Raw genomic sequence first — 14,981 nt, forward strand, 5'->3', positions numbered from 1 at the left:
ATCATCCCTGCAGGGGCAGCAACCTAACAACAGAATGTCAGATTCATCTGAAAATTTCAGGGCAGATAGATCTTAACCTGATAAACAATTTTACTCCATGTCAGATTTGCTCACCTTTGGGCCAGGTGAGCTAAAAACAGCAAAATTTCCTTAAAATTACTAATTCAGGGGCAGCAACCTAACAACCAGTTGCCCACTTCATCTGAAAACTTTAGAGCAGATAGATCTTGACCTGATAAACAATAACAACACCTATCAGATTTGCTCTAAATGCTTTGGTTTATGAGTTATAAGCCAAAAACTGCATTTTACCCCTATGTTCTATTTTTAGCCATGGTGGCCATCTTGGTCAGTTGGCCGGGTCACCAAACACAATTTTTAATTTAAATACCCCAATGAGGATTGTGGCCAAGTTTGGTTTAATTTGTCCCAGTAGTTTTAGAGGAGAAAATTTTTGTGAAAGATAACTTAAGATTTAAGAAAAATGGTTAAAAATTGATTCTAAAGGGAAATAACTCCTAAAAGGGTCAACTGACCATTTTGGTCCTGTTGACTTATTTGTAAATCTTACTTTGCTGAACATTTTTGCAGTTTACAGTTTATCTCTATCTATAATAATATTCAAGGTAATAACCCAAAACAGCAAAATTTCCTTAAAATTACAAATTCAGGGGCAGCAACCTAACAACCAGTTGTCCAATTCATCTGAAAATTTCAGGGCAGATAGATCTTGAACTGATGAACAATTTAACCCCTTGTCAGATTTGCTCTTAATGCTATGGTTTTTGAGTTATAAGCCAAAAACTGTGTTTTACCCCTATGTTCTATTTTTAACCATGGCGGCCATCTTGGTTGGATGGTCGGGTCACCGGACACAATTTTTAAACTAGATACCCAAATGATGATTGTGGCCAAGTCTGATTTTATTTGGCCCAGTAGTTTCAGAGAAGATTTTTGTAAAAGTTAACGACGGCGGACGACGCTGGACGCCAAGTGATGAGAAAAGCTAAAAACAGAACTCCAACACTGAGCAATAACTTCGAAAAAAAAGAGGTCAAGGTCAAATAAAACTTTTAGACTGACATCATAAAATGTTTCCATACTGTAAATTCAGAAATTATTGAAATATTTCATATGAATAAAAAAGGATTTTTTCTAAATAAATCGCATTTGAGTATAAAATAACAAAATCGCAATAATAAGTGCACACAATAATTTCTTAATTTACAGTATTCCAAATATAGTTGACCTTAGTGCTTACATGTATCAGCACATGTTTGGAAAAAAGAAGATATTTTAGCATAATATTTCTGATAAATTTTTGATAAAAGACTTGAATATTTAGTTTGACTTAAGGTGGCTCAGGTGTCTTCCTCCATCTTGGATTTTAAATAAGCAGATATCTTTGGTCTATATATTTGATGAAATGTGCAAATTTTGAGAGTTGTATGTAAATTATGTAAAAGACTTTTGATATAAATATAGAAAATTGTGTGTTTTAACATAACTTCAGTTGTAATTTTGTAAAAACGCCTTGTTTGTGTTTGATTAGATTTTTTCAAACTTTGCCAAATAAGGGGAGATAACTCCGATAAAGTAAATTTTACAATAGAAAGTGTTATGAATTTACCTATTTTGATATTTAGCAAGAAAACAAGTTCGGTGACCCCATTTTTTCTTGTTTATTTGAAAGCATGTTATAAGAGCAATATTCTCACATTTTATCTTAAAGTTCTTATAGTATGTTTTCGTTTTATCACACAAAATTTAATTTTCCATGAATAATATATACAAAATCTGACAATTTTGCGCAACCTGTAGCGTGAAAAAAAGTCCGGTGACCCATACTTTTTAATACAGTTTTGAAAAAAGCATGATAAAAGCTTTATCTTGACAAGTTATCAAAAAATTCTGTCAGTTTTAATTAAGACGCCCCAGTCACCTTAAAAGACCAAATCACAAAACTTAACAATTACATTTGTACCACTGAACCATGAAAATGAGGTAAAGGTCAGATGACAACTGTCAGTTAAACATGTCATCCACCAAATAAAGTAGACTTATTACTTTAGTATTTGAGATATGGATTTGATCACCAATTAAATGAGATCAAGTTCAAGTGATCTGTCTGAGAGGCACAAGGACCTTGTGGAAACCCACATAAAAAATATAGTTATCCTTTTACCCTTAAGAGAAAAAAGTTGGTGGGCACGGACTTTTGAATATATCTGCAACATTGCTGATGTACATCTTCTATTATGATATTGAATTTGATTTATATTTCTAAGAGGTAAACGCTTTGGACATTGCCGACTCAAATTTTTTATCTAAATTTAAACCGATCTGGCTAGAATTCAGGAAATTTCACAAGACAATTACATAAGACTTATTTAAGATTCCTAGTCAGTTAAAATACCCTTATTTCTTGACATATTTTTTTTCATAATGACAAAGTAACAAATTGTGACAAAATTCATATTCATTCAGTCTAATTTCATAGAATTTTTTCTTATTAACAGACAAATGATATTAAAGTAAAAAGGAAGGACTTTTGCATTTTATAAAAGTTCATAACAGTTAAAAAATTTTGATTTCAATACAAACAAAGAAAGGAAATTATGTTATTGAAACAATTTTCTTGCTAAAACACCTAGTTCATGGAATGTCACTTTTGGTTTTATCTTAACCATGAACAAATATTTTGAAATAAATTAAAATGCTGATATTTAGATTTTTATGATAATAGCATGCATTCAAAATAAAGTGATGTCTTAATTTGTAAAATATTGTATAAATGATAACAAAATGAATAAATAAAATATATTGTCATATTAATTATCACAGAATACCTCATCTAATATTCTTAATATATAAATAAATATAAAAATATCATCAATTATCTTCAACAACATCACATTCTTCAAGGTTACTTAGCAAAGTCAGGTTTCATGTACTGTAAATTCAGAAATTATTGCGAGGTTTTTATTATTGCGAACAATGCGACTGAGTTGTAAGCGCAATAATTAAAACTCACATTTTGTAATGTTTTAACTGAATTAAGCATGACTTTTCTCAAAATCGTAAAAATTGAAATCGCATTCAAGTGTAAAATGACTAAATCGCAATAATAAATGCACGCAATATTTTCTGAATTTACAGTATATATCTACAAGCTGATTGAAAACCCTTCAAATTATACATGTTATACAATGTTTATTTATTAGGTTGATCACCAGTATGTGTCCCTTTATCAGAGCTCCAGATAAGCTGCGTATTTGCGTAATCACGCAATACAAATGATAAAAAACCCAATGCAATTGCCTATTGCAGGGTCCAATAATCCAATTAGTTCAAAGGAAAACCCAATTATATGCCAAAACCATGAGTTCTCAACCCTTTTATTGGCTACCGTTTGCGTTATTTACCCTTATCTGTTTACAGTCGTCGCGTAAATCTTTTTGTATAATATTTATAATTGGATATGTCCTTTCGTTCTAAAAATAAATCCCTGCATCAAGTAGCTGAAATGGGTCCCTGCTGGAATTTTCCGTTGACGAAGGTACACATGTTTTTGAAAACATTTCGATCTTCTCGGTGTTTATCCAATTAGTGTGTGTCAAGTTGACATATTTTTTTCGAATTGCTCGGGATAAATCATAACATACATTGAATTAAAACGAAAGTGAATGTCCGGTAAAAATATTGAATAGAAGCATGTCTTCAGCTTCTTTTGAATAGCTGAGGGAAAGTTAAGATGATGACAAGACTCAGCCAGTGATTTAAGGAAGCGTCCATCTAACGCACGGGCGTGTTTGCGTAACTTAACGATAACATTGCTAATAAACACCGGGTTTCGTCAAAAACAAACTCAGTTGGAAAAAGTGAAAGCCCAAATCATGATATGTAGTTGAATATGTAGTGGGAAAGCATCGGAAACCAAAAGTTCTAATAAGGGATCACTTAACCCAGATTTATGTAAATTGAATAAAACAAGAACATTCAAGTATAGTTAGAGTTTATGTACTATTTTTTTTTCATTTTACGGTTAATGAGTAAATACACACACAGGTACTCGTCTCAGAATATTTTATATAAAGGTATACATGAAAAAATTGTGAGAAAATACAAAACTAGCAGAAGGTTTGAAACTAGACACAAATTAAACCTACAAATGCTCTTCAGTGAATAAACCAAATAAAATAGCTAGCACGTATACAAAGAAAGAAACATATTTAAGATGGAAAAACATCTGGGGTTGATATTGCCTAAATATTCAATATTGTGTTGATGAAAAAACCCAATACATTAAGGAGCTTGGTGGTGAAAAACCCAATTTGATATTAACTTGAGGGGTGAATTGGAATTAATAATGCAATTAAAAAACTTAATCACCCAATTACATAAGAAAATGGTGGGTAAAAACCCTAATTTGTGAATTCTTATCTGGAGCTCTGCCTTTATGCTACTACTGATCTGGCTAAACCCTTTACCACATACATCACATTTATATACAAGGTTTATCTCCAGTGTGTACATGTGTTCTTTTGTGTCTTCTATAGGCAATGCTGTCACTAAATGCTTTACCGCATACATCACATTTATAAGGTTTATCTCCAGTGTGTGTTCTCATATGTTTCTGTAAGTCACCATTCTGACTGAACCCTTTACCACATATATCACATTTATAAGGTTTATCTCCAGTGTGTTTTCTCATGTGTACCTGTGAGTTACCAAAATCACTAAACCCTTTACCACATACATCACATTTATAAGGTTTATCTCCTGTGTGTGTTCTCATGTGTGTCTGTAAGCTACTACTCACACTAAACCCTTTACCACATACATCACATTTATAAGGTTTATCTCCAGTGTGTGTTCTCATGTGTTTCTGTAAGTTACCCGTGTCACTAAACCCTTTATCACATACATCACATTTATAAGGTTTATCTCCTGTGTGTGTTCTCATGTGTCTCTGTAAGCTACTACTCACACTAAACCCTTTACCACATACATCGCATTTATAAGGTTTATCTCCAGTGTGTGTTCTCATGTGTCCCTGTAAATGATGACTCACATTAAACCCTTTACCACATATATCACATTTATAAGGTTTATCTCCAGTGTGTGTTCTCATGTGTATCTGTAAGTTACAATTCGCACTAAACCCTTTCCCACATACATCACATTTATAAGGTTTATCTCCAGTGTGAGTTCTCATGTGTATCTGTAAGTTACAATTCACATTAAACCCATTACCACATACATCACATTTATAAGGTTTATCTCCAGTGTGTGTTTTCATGTGTATATCTAGTTGTATATCACTACTGCACTGTTGTGAACACAATTTACATGTAAAAGTTTGTGTGTGACATTTCATATGTATCTCTAAGTCTTGCCTAGATGAACAGCCTTTACTGCATTTATAACAACTATACAATGGATCTCCTGTGAGATTTGGGAGTTCTTCTTTTAACAATGTGTCAAGTTTTTTAGAAGATATGAATGTTTTTCTAATATTTTCCTCTTTTCTATGTGAAATTGTATGATGTAATCTAGACTTTTCTCCCTTCAATTCATCATTTAGCATCCATTCCAATTTGGTACTATGACGATATTTCAGATGGTTTGACATAAAACGACCACTATTGAAGCACATCTTACACAGAGGACATCCATATATAACTAAAAAGAAAAAAAATAGATTTTTTTTATAGCATTTAGAGGCAAATATACAATGCATTTCTTATAAATTCATTGCTCTCAGAAATATACTGACTTTAGAAAGAACAAGAAGCTGTCACAATGACAGCAAACCGGATTTATTAGCATTTACTTGTGTCCTGGCAATATCAAAGAACCATTACTGATGATTGGTGAAAGTGAAAATCGTCAATATCAAATTTGACTTCTATTTTGTTATCAGTATCATCATATTAAAATTTGAAAAGCTTAGGTTGAATGGGTCGTGAGTAAATGCAACAACGTGAATGGAAACACCATTTTACGATCTTTCAAGAACCATAACTCCTGAACAGTAAAAGTCAAAATCATCATTAATTAACATGACCTCTATTTTGTAATCAGTAACAACTATTAAAATTTGAAAAGCTTTGGTTGAGTGGTTCAGGAGAAAAAGCACGGAAACGACTGGAAACGCCATTTTACAAATCTTTCAAGAACCATAACTACTGAATGGTAAAAGTCAAAATCATCATTAATGAACTTGACCTCTATTTTGTCATCAGTATCAACATGTTAGAATTTGAAAAGCTTTGGTCAAATGGTTCATGAGAAAATGCATGGACACGACTTGAAACATTATTTTTCAGTCTTTCAAGAACCATAACTCATGAACCGTAAAAGTCAAAATCGTCTTTATTTTGTCACCAGTAACAACATATTAAAATTTGGGAAGCTTTGGTAGACACAATTGGAAACACCAATTTTTCAATCTTTCAAGAACCATAACTTCTTAAGGGTAAAAGTCATAATTGCCATTATTAAACTTGACCTTCATTTAGTTGTCAGTAACAACATATTAAAATTTTATAAGCTTTGGTTGAACGGTTCATGAGTTAATGCACAGACAACATTTGATTGCCACCCGCCCGACTGCATGCCGAGCATCCCCAAATCAATAACCCACATTTTTGTCACAAATCTCCGGTTAAAAATGAAAATGTTCACAGCATAAATAAGTGGAAAATGTTGGCCCACAGATGCAGGATTCCTAAGATAATAAGCATAAGTGTAGAAGTTTCATAAAATTTGGTTGAGGAAAGCTTAAGTTTGAGAACGTATACATTAAAAAATTTGAAAGGGTTCTGTGGAACCCAGTGTCTTGCTTAGTTGCAACCAAAATTTAAAAAAAAACATTGAAAATTTCCCAGCCTCTACTATCTTTTGTTTGTAAGAAGCTTCTATCCAAGTTTGGTAACTAGAGGCTCTAAAGAGCCTGTGTCGCTCACCTTGGTATATGTGAATATTAAACAAAGGAAGCAGATGGATTAATGACAAAATTGTGTTTTGTTGATGGTGATGTGTTTTTAAATCTTACTTTACTAAACAGTCTTGCTGCTTACAATTATTTCTATCTATAATGAACTTGTCCCAGTAGTATCAGTGGAAATGTTAATAAAAGTTCACAAATTTTATGAAAATTGTTAAAAATTGACTATAAAGGACAATAACTCCTTAGGGGGTCAATTGACCATTTCAGTCGTGTTGACTTATTTGTTAATCTTACTTTGCTGAACATTAATGCTGTTTACAGTTTATCTCTATCTATAATAATATTCAAGATAATAACCAAAAACAGAAACATTTCCTTAAAATTACCAATTCAAGGGCAGCAACCCAACAACTGGTTGTCCGATTCATCTGAAAATTTCAGGGCAGATAGATCTTGACCTAATAAACAATTATACCCCCATGTCAGATTTGCTCTAAATGCTTTGGTTTTTGAGTTATAAGCCAAAAACTGCATTTTACCCCTATGTTCTATTTTTAGCTGTGGCAGCCATCTTGGTTGATTGACCGGGTCACGCCACACATTTTTTAAACTAGATACCCCAATGATGATTGGGCCCAAGTTTGGTTTAATTTGGCCCAGTAGTTTCAGAGAAGATTTTTGTAAAAGCTAACGACGACGGACGCCAAGTGATGGGAAAAGCTAACTTGGCCCTTTGGGCCAGGTGAGCTAAAAATGCATGATGGTTTATGAATCAAATAAATGTTTTAAAAACTTTTAATTGCAGGCCGGTTAGGTTGTATGTAATGATAACTGGAAGAAAAACGTCAAGGCTACCTAATAAAAATTTATATATGTGCTTGGAAGGGTAGGAAGGCACGTTCAAAATATCCCCACAACCATAAGAACCTTTTTTAAAGATAATTTTGCACATAATGGTAATAAGTTGCATAACTGAAAAAAGAGCCAAGTCCAACATTTAATAATTAAACTTCCCTTCCACATACATTTTAATGGAATAGCTCTGATTGCACATGAACTCTGTCAAATTGCAAAGGTTCCTCCTATATAGTCCTGACCAGTTAAGCTATATCATAACTCTACTACTCAAAGTACAATGCCTTACCTTCTCCATTGATGTATCTTGGCTTCAGTAAGGATTTTATATCCACTCTATCAATGCCAAGATCCTTCCCATAGTCTTGACCATACCATACCAGTAATTCTGTCCCTTTTGCTATATCTTTAAAACTTCTGTAAAATATTTGTCCTTTGTATTGGTATGCTATTAGATTTTGTTCATCTTCGTTTCTGGCACAGTTAACATATCTCATCCAGTTAGACTTGGTCTTGTTATTAGCATCTATATAATGACTGGTGGTTCCATCAGTATAGATCTGAAATAAATATATAAATTTAAATGGCCACCATTACTAAAGGACATAAAACACAATTCATTCTTTTTGTTTGTGGTCTATCAAAACATTTCCAAAGAATTACATGAGGTATAATTTTTCTTTCTGATTACTCAGTCTCTTTGGCCAGTAATCTTCAAAAACCCATTTTAGCATTTATTTTAATTATACAAGTTCATTTAAGCATAAAATTTATTCGTTCATAGTGTGTTTATTTACGTTTTTTGATTGAGTTAAGCCTTCCAATTGATATTTTATCGTGTGGTTTTCTATGTTGTGATGTTATGCTATTGTTTCAGAAAAAGCGAGAAGGTTTGGTACCAATGATTAATCCTGCTGCAAATGTTTGCACATGTCCTAAGTCAGGAATCTGATGTACAGTAGTTGTCTTTTGTTTATAAAATTTATACGTGTTTCTCGTTTTTTATATAGATTAGATCGTTGGTTTTCCTGTTTGAATGGTTTTACAGTACACTAGTAATTTTCAGGCTCTTTATTTCTTTTTGTTAGGTGTGAGCCAAGGCTCTGTGTTGAAGATTGTACATTGACCTATAATGGTTTACTTTTGGATGGAGAGTTGTCTCATTGGCACTCACACCACATCTTCCTATATCTATCATAAGTAAAATGTGTTTGATATGACTGCACACTCAACACTACCATTAACCATTTCTCTATAAAACCACCTAACTGAAACTTTAACAGGATATAGACTAATTGATAAAGACAATGCTGAATTGTTTTAAGAAATTTCAAGTATTTGCAAAAATAAGCAAATTATATGCAAATGAGCTGTACCCTGATGCTGATGCATATTGATTGCATTAAATCTAAGACAGGGGATCAAGGGTTGGGGTAGTCAGGGTGAAGAGACGGGGAAGGGACCCCAGAGAACAGATTTATTACAACAGTTTTAGGTTGGAGTGAACTTATTTGGGTACATCAGTCTAAAGAAGGTCATTCGCACCAAAACCGATTTTGAACTTAACTGGACTTGCAACCGCAAGTAGTCGTTTCCTTGACATATTTTGATAATAAACACGATCAGTAGTTATATACCTTTAGGTTTAAACTATTTGTCAAGGTTTCAGTCATCATAACTCTATGTTAAAGACCTAGAAGGTAAGCCAACCCCTCCAAAAAAACAAAACAATTTTGTATGTATTTGAGCTCAGAATGAACATTAACTAGAGAGAGCCTGTATTGCTCACCTGACTCAACTTCGGTTTTTGAAATCATATAAAAAAAGATAAAATTTGGATACAAAGTAATGTAAGGCATTGGAAGTACTTGTTATGATATTATAAATTCAGAAAAAGGAAATATTATTCTTTTAAACATAACGGTTGTGTTCTTACGCATAGTATTAAACTTGGCTGGCACGAGCAAGTAAAACATTTTTTTAATCAAAGATATGGCATTAATTTACTATTTTTATGTATGGATTTCACAGGCCAGTTTCATTTTTTTTGTTTACCAAATATAAAGGGGGGAAGCATTTCATCAGCTATGATATGAATTTCTAGTTCATGTTTGTATATAGGTTCAAGATGATGTTGACAATTATCAAGGATAACAAATTTTTAATGCGTAAAACACTGGAAGTGAAATGAATTTTTCATTTGTTTACATTTTGTTATACAAGTGTTACGGCAGGGAATGTATGTAATTACTCATGGCTTACCTTCTACATGCTTTATATCATGTAATTCCAGATTTAAGGATCATTTCTTGTAACCAAATATTCATATTTTAACGTCTAATATGCCTGATATACATAGGAAAATACTTCAATCGAATTGTTTATTTACGGAGACTTTGTCGTCTGCCATTTTGTGGGGACCGAAACATGTGTTTTGATATCTTTAAATACCAATTCGTCCCCTGGACATTTGATCTAATATTGTATTTTTAATACCACAGATAAGATTTTTAATAAGTATACCCTGCCGGACACAAATATATTGTAAATATTTAGATGGTTGAAATGAACTATGTTGTATGTTATTTACGTATTATGTAATTACGCAGATCGTCTGCTAAATCAATGCGCGCGCAGTGGTGTCCGATTGTTTATTTCAAGCTTCTTTGTCGATATTTCAGATGCTATAGCTTTGTTTTGATATTTTATGTATAAGGACAATGTTCGGACAACTTAAGATGATATGTATATCATGTTTTTCATTATCTGAAATTTTTATAGTTCCGGCTTCCCGGAAAAGACAAGTTTCCATTGGATTAGTATGTCACGTGACAATTACAATTTAGTATATAAACGCGCGAGCACTCAGCAATGGCAGATAGCCCAAAGTTTTGCTGGCGGCAAGTTCAAACCTTGGAAAACAAATAAAGTAACAATAACCTTTAGGTGAGAATAAGGATAACATAATGAAGTTTAATGATATGTAATTAGCCGTCTTTTGTACAGTAAGCTATCTCCCACCAAGTCGGACACCACCAATATGTATTTAAGGATTTATGATTCAGTACACTTGAACGCAACTGTTTATTTATATTGTTTTACGATGTTATAATGTTACATACTTTTAACAGTGAGCAAATAAAAACTGTTAACATTGGAAAGATAACTTTGTTTAATTGAACTATGATACATATAAAAAGAACATGAATTTACACTGATGAAAACAATAGATGCTGGAAGACGCTCGTTCAAACATAAAAACTATGGAAAGCCGTTAGGAACAAAATTAGCTCAGTAACACTCGAATACAAGGGATCGCTCAATACATACATATTAAACAACCTGAAGACCATACCTGACAAGTAATTTAGGAAGTTTAATACAAATGTAGAGTTGCTACAGGAGTCAAATATTGTATTTAAGTGTTATTAAAGTAAACTACCGAGTATAGGACAGGATGCTCTCGGGTGGCTTACAGTAATAACACTTGGCCAACACCTCCTAAGGAAAGGAACATTTACTGCTATGTTTGGTTTCATTCAATTCAGTGGTTCTTTAGAAGTCATTTGTGTATGCATTTCCAATAGGGTCCTAAATTAAACCATGTCCCCCGCTGGCGGCCATCTTGGATGATGGATCAGCTACAAAGTAACAACACTTGGTCAGCACCTCATAAGGAACATTCATGCTATGTTTGGTTACATTACATTCAGTGGTTCTCTAAAAGAATTCATGTGTATGCATTTCCCATAGGGTAGTCCTATGTAAAACTAAGTCCCCCACTGGCGGCCATTTTAGATGATGGATCGGCTACAAAGTAACAACACTTAGCATGCTTAGTCAGCACCTCATAAGGAACATGCATGGTATGTTTTGTTTCATTACATTTAGTGGTTCTCTAAAAGAAGTCATTTGCATGCATTTCCCATAGTCTCATATGTTAAACTAAGTCCCCCGCTGGCGACCATTTTGGGTGATTGATCAGCTACAAAGTAACAACACTTGGTCAGCACCTCATAAGGAACATTCATGCTATGTTTGGTTACATTACATTCAGTGGTTCTCTAAAAGAAGTCATGTGTATGCATTTCCCATAGGGTCCTATGTAAAACGAAGTCCCCCACTGGCGGCCGTTTTGGATTATGGATCGGCTACAAAGTAACAATACTTGGTCAGCACCTCATAAGGAACATTCATGATATGTTTGGTTTCATTCCATTTAGTGGTTCTCTAAAAGAAGTCATTTGTATGCATTTCCCATAGGGTCCTAAGTTAAACTAAGTCCCCCGCTGGCAGCCATCTTGGATGATGGATCGGCTACAAATTAACAACACTTGGTCAGCACCTTATAAGGAACATTCATGCTATGTTTGGTTTCATTCCCTTCAGTGGTTCTCTTTAAGTAGTTCAAAATTTAAAAAATTAACGACGACGAAGGACCTCAGGGCTAGGTGAGCTAAAAATGAGAACCATGACAATAAATAGTGTAAGATTGAGGATACACTTGAGGAAGATTGCATACACTTCGAATTAAATAACATTACGATGACCTCCAAATGTATTCCAAGTAATGGTGGTCTGGGTACAGCCTTAATATTATGACCCCTGCATGGTTAGGGGTAACACAATCTCTATCCAAAAACATAACAAACCTGCCAAGCATAACCTGTGGAGTGGGCCTTATCTGGATCAGTAGTTACTTCTCCTTGGTATGGTCCAAATCTACTTCTCTGTTGAAAAGTTTTTTCTGCAAACACACCAAGTCCAGCGTTGGGTATTCTAGATTCTCTGACGGACAGTCCCTCTGGTATTGTTTCCATTGCCCTTTCTTCACTTTTAGTTGTGCTCTTAATTAAGCGGAGAAAATTTTGTCATTAAAAATTATTCTGGAATTTTTTTCTTGCTCTTTTAACCCTTTCAAAGCTACACAAAAAAATAAAAAAATGCTGCTGCATTTTTTTTTAGTTCATTCATTAGAACAGTATTTTCCTTTTCAGACTGCTGTATCTTTTTTATTATATAAGATACAGAGAAAGTTATTGCATGAAAAATGCTCAGGAGAGCATGAACTGTAATGTTAGGCAATTATTTTACTGAAATTTTTATCAGGTTACCTGCGTTTTCAGGTAATTAACAGGTAAAAGGTGTAATTTATTACATTTGTGTTGAATTTTGAATAATCAAAGAGCAGAATGCTCTGAGGGATACGATTGCCATAGTTTTCATTGACACATGTATAGCAGTTCTGCCAATTTTTCATTAAACAAATGCATGAGATTTGGCCAAAATTCAAAAGATCAAAGAGGAAAGAAATAGATCCAAGAATACTGTTGCAAAAAAAGCATGAACATGCGCGAGTCTCAAGCATTTTTGGCCGGTAACCCTGGTACAGCTGGATAGTATAAATTCTCTAAACTAATTCAACTGCACATGCAAAATGTAACAATCTGAATAGTCACTCAACTTAAAGAATAGCCAATCCCCGTTACAAGTGTATGAGCCATGTACTTATTGTGTTTTATCGAATTATAGTTATCCTGTACCATTGTAAACTCGTACCATTAAAAAAAAAAAAAAAACTCATACCATTGCTAACTCGTACCAACTTATTTAAATGCATTCAAATGGTGTTAAATGATGAATATTCATGATATACGTTACTTTCACCCAATACCTCTTAAGTCTGTAAAATGTATATAATTTGAAAGTACAATGACCAATTTGTAGCTTATGTTCCTTGTATATTGGATAGAAAATATTGTGGCAGATGTAGATAATTAAGGTATATACAGTTTCACCCGAAGAAAATTTTTCATGAATAATAAAATCTTCGCAGTTAGTCAAAATGATTGCCAAAATTATTTTTACTGTCTATAAATAAATGTAACAATGAAATTGAACTGATTCCTGTTAAGGGGGTCCGCATTTTCCCCGCAAAAAAAGCACATGGCTTTCAACAATTGTAAACATACAGCATTCAATTTGTGATCATGGATTACAGCTTTAATTAACTTAAATTGGATATATACATATTCAACATGTTCAATTTTAATAAGGTACAGTTAAAGCAATGTTTTAACTTTCCTCTGGATTAAGTTCTACAGTGGCGGATCCAGAACTTTTCCTTAGGGGGAGCCCACTGACTGACCTAAGAGAGGGCCCGCTCCAGTCATGCTTCAATGATTCCCTTTATTATCAACCAAATTTTTTCCACAAAAAAAGGGGGGAGGGGCTGGATCCGCCTTTGTTCTAGTTTGAAAGATCAGTTAAAACATTAATGCTTTAAAACATTCTTTATTTTTGTCTAAGTTTTCATTTAACTCCTGTGTAAAATTCAAGTAATTCAACTTTATTTCTATTAAGTTTACAAACAGAAACCCATAAAACATCATATTTTTTATATATTTTTCTGAATGTTACGACTTCCCAGTAGTACAAGTTAACTTTTTTTGTTCCAATGCCGTGGTACGAGTTAACTTGCTTCCGTATCTTTTCACCGTAATTCTAGGAGGAACCCTAAACTGGACTCCTATCATATTGTGTTCACTTATCGCTACACTGACCTTCGGTGCGAAGCTATATACAGAACGGCGGACCAGTTTAGAAGGAACCCCATTTCTTACTCTTTGATTATTGAAGTTCCTTTGGGTCAGAGGCCATGACTCCTTTCCGTACACACTCCTCTGTTTACATTGAGATCGTTCTTAATATAATACGACGTTTACCGGCATTAACGAGTTAATTCTTCTTGACGAATACTTCGAAAAGGGAGACAACTCGAAACGGATAACATGGAAGATTCCATATCTGTTGAAGGGGTGTAATAGGTAATTTTTACGATGAAACATTTATTTTAATTTAAATTATGCATGTGATTTAAAATTATGCAACAACAATAGCCCTCCATATGCAGACAGACATAGAAAGAATCCCATGAGTTTCAAATTAATCAATGAAGCGGGGAATCACTCAATCTGATACCCCTTGAAATCAGGAAAACTACACGCATGTGGGGTCTCACTAATTAGCGACAAAAAGCGTCAAGAAGCGACAAGAAGAAAAATAATAAGTGTCAAAAAGCAACAAGAAGCTATTTAGCGACAAGAATACATTTTGTTATCACATACATTAAAATATTTTTTAGGATTATATTGAAAGATGAAGAAATAAA

General features: G+C 33.5%; 1 protein-coding gene across 1 annotated transcript in view; it reads right to left on the bottom strand.

Moving 5' to 3' along the window:
• Positions 1 to 3,151: 3,151 nt before the first annotated feature.
• The window catches only part of LOC134718111 (histone-lysine N-methyltransferase PRDM9-like), a 32,163-nt gene continuing 20,333 nt past the window's right edge, over positions 3,152 to 14,981 (bottom strand). The window contains exons 9-12 of the mRNA XM_063580604.1: positions 12,463 to 12,657; positions 8,100 to 8,370; positions 4,456 to 5,685; positions 3,152 to 3,245 (exon numbers count right to left, since the gene is read on the bottom strand). Coding sequence (XP_063436674.1) covers positions 4,505 to 5,685; positions 8,100 to 8,370; positions 12,463 to 12,657 — 1,647 coding nt within the window. The 3' untranslated portion in view covers positions 3,152 to 3,245; positions 4,456 to 4,504. The remainder of the gene's footprint in view (positions 3,246 to 4,455; positions 5,686 to 8,099; positions 8,371 to 12,462; positions 12,658 to 14,981) is intronic.

The sequence above is a fragment of the Mytilus trossulus genome, chromosome 5 (assembly GCF_036588685.1).
Source record: "Mytilus trossulus isolate FHL-02 chromosome 5, PNRI_Mtr1.1.1.hap1, whole genome shotgun sequence".
Taxonomy (NCBI): Eukaryota; Metazoa; Mollusca; class Bivalvia; order Mytilida; family Mytilidae; genus Mytilus; species Mytilus trossulus.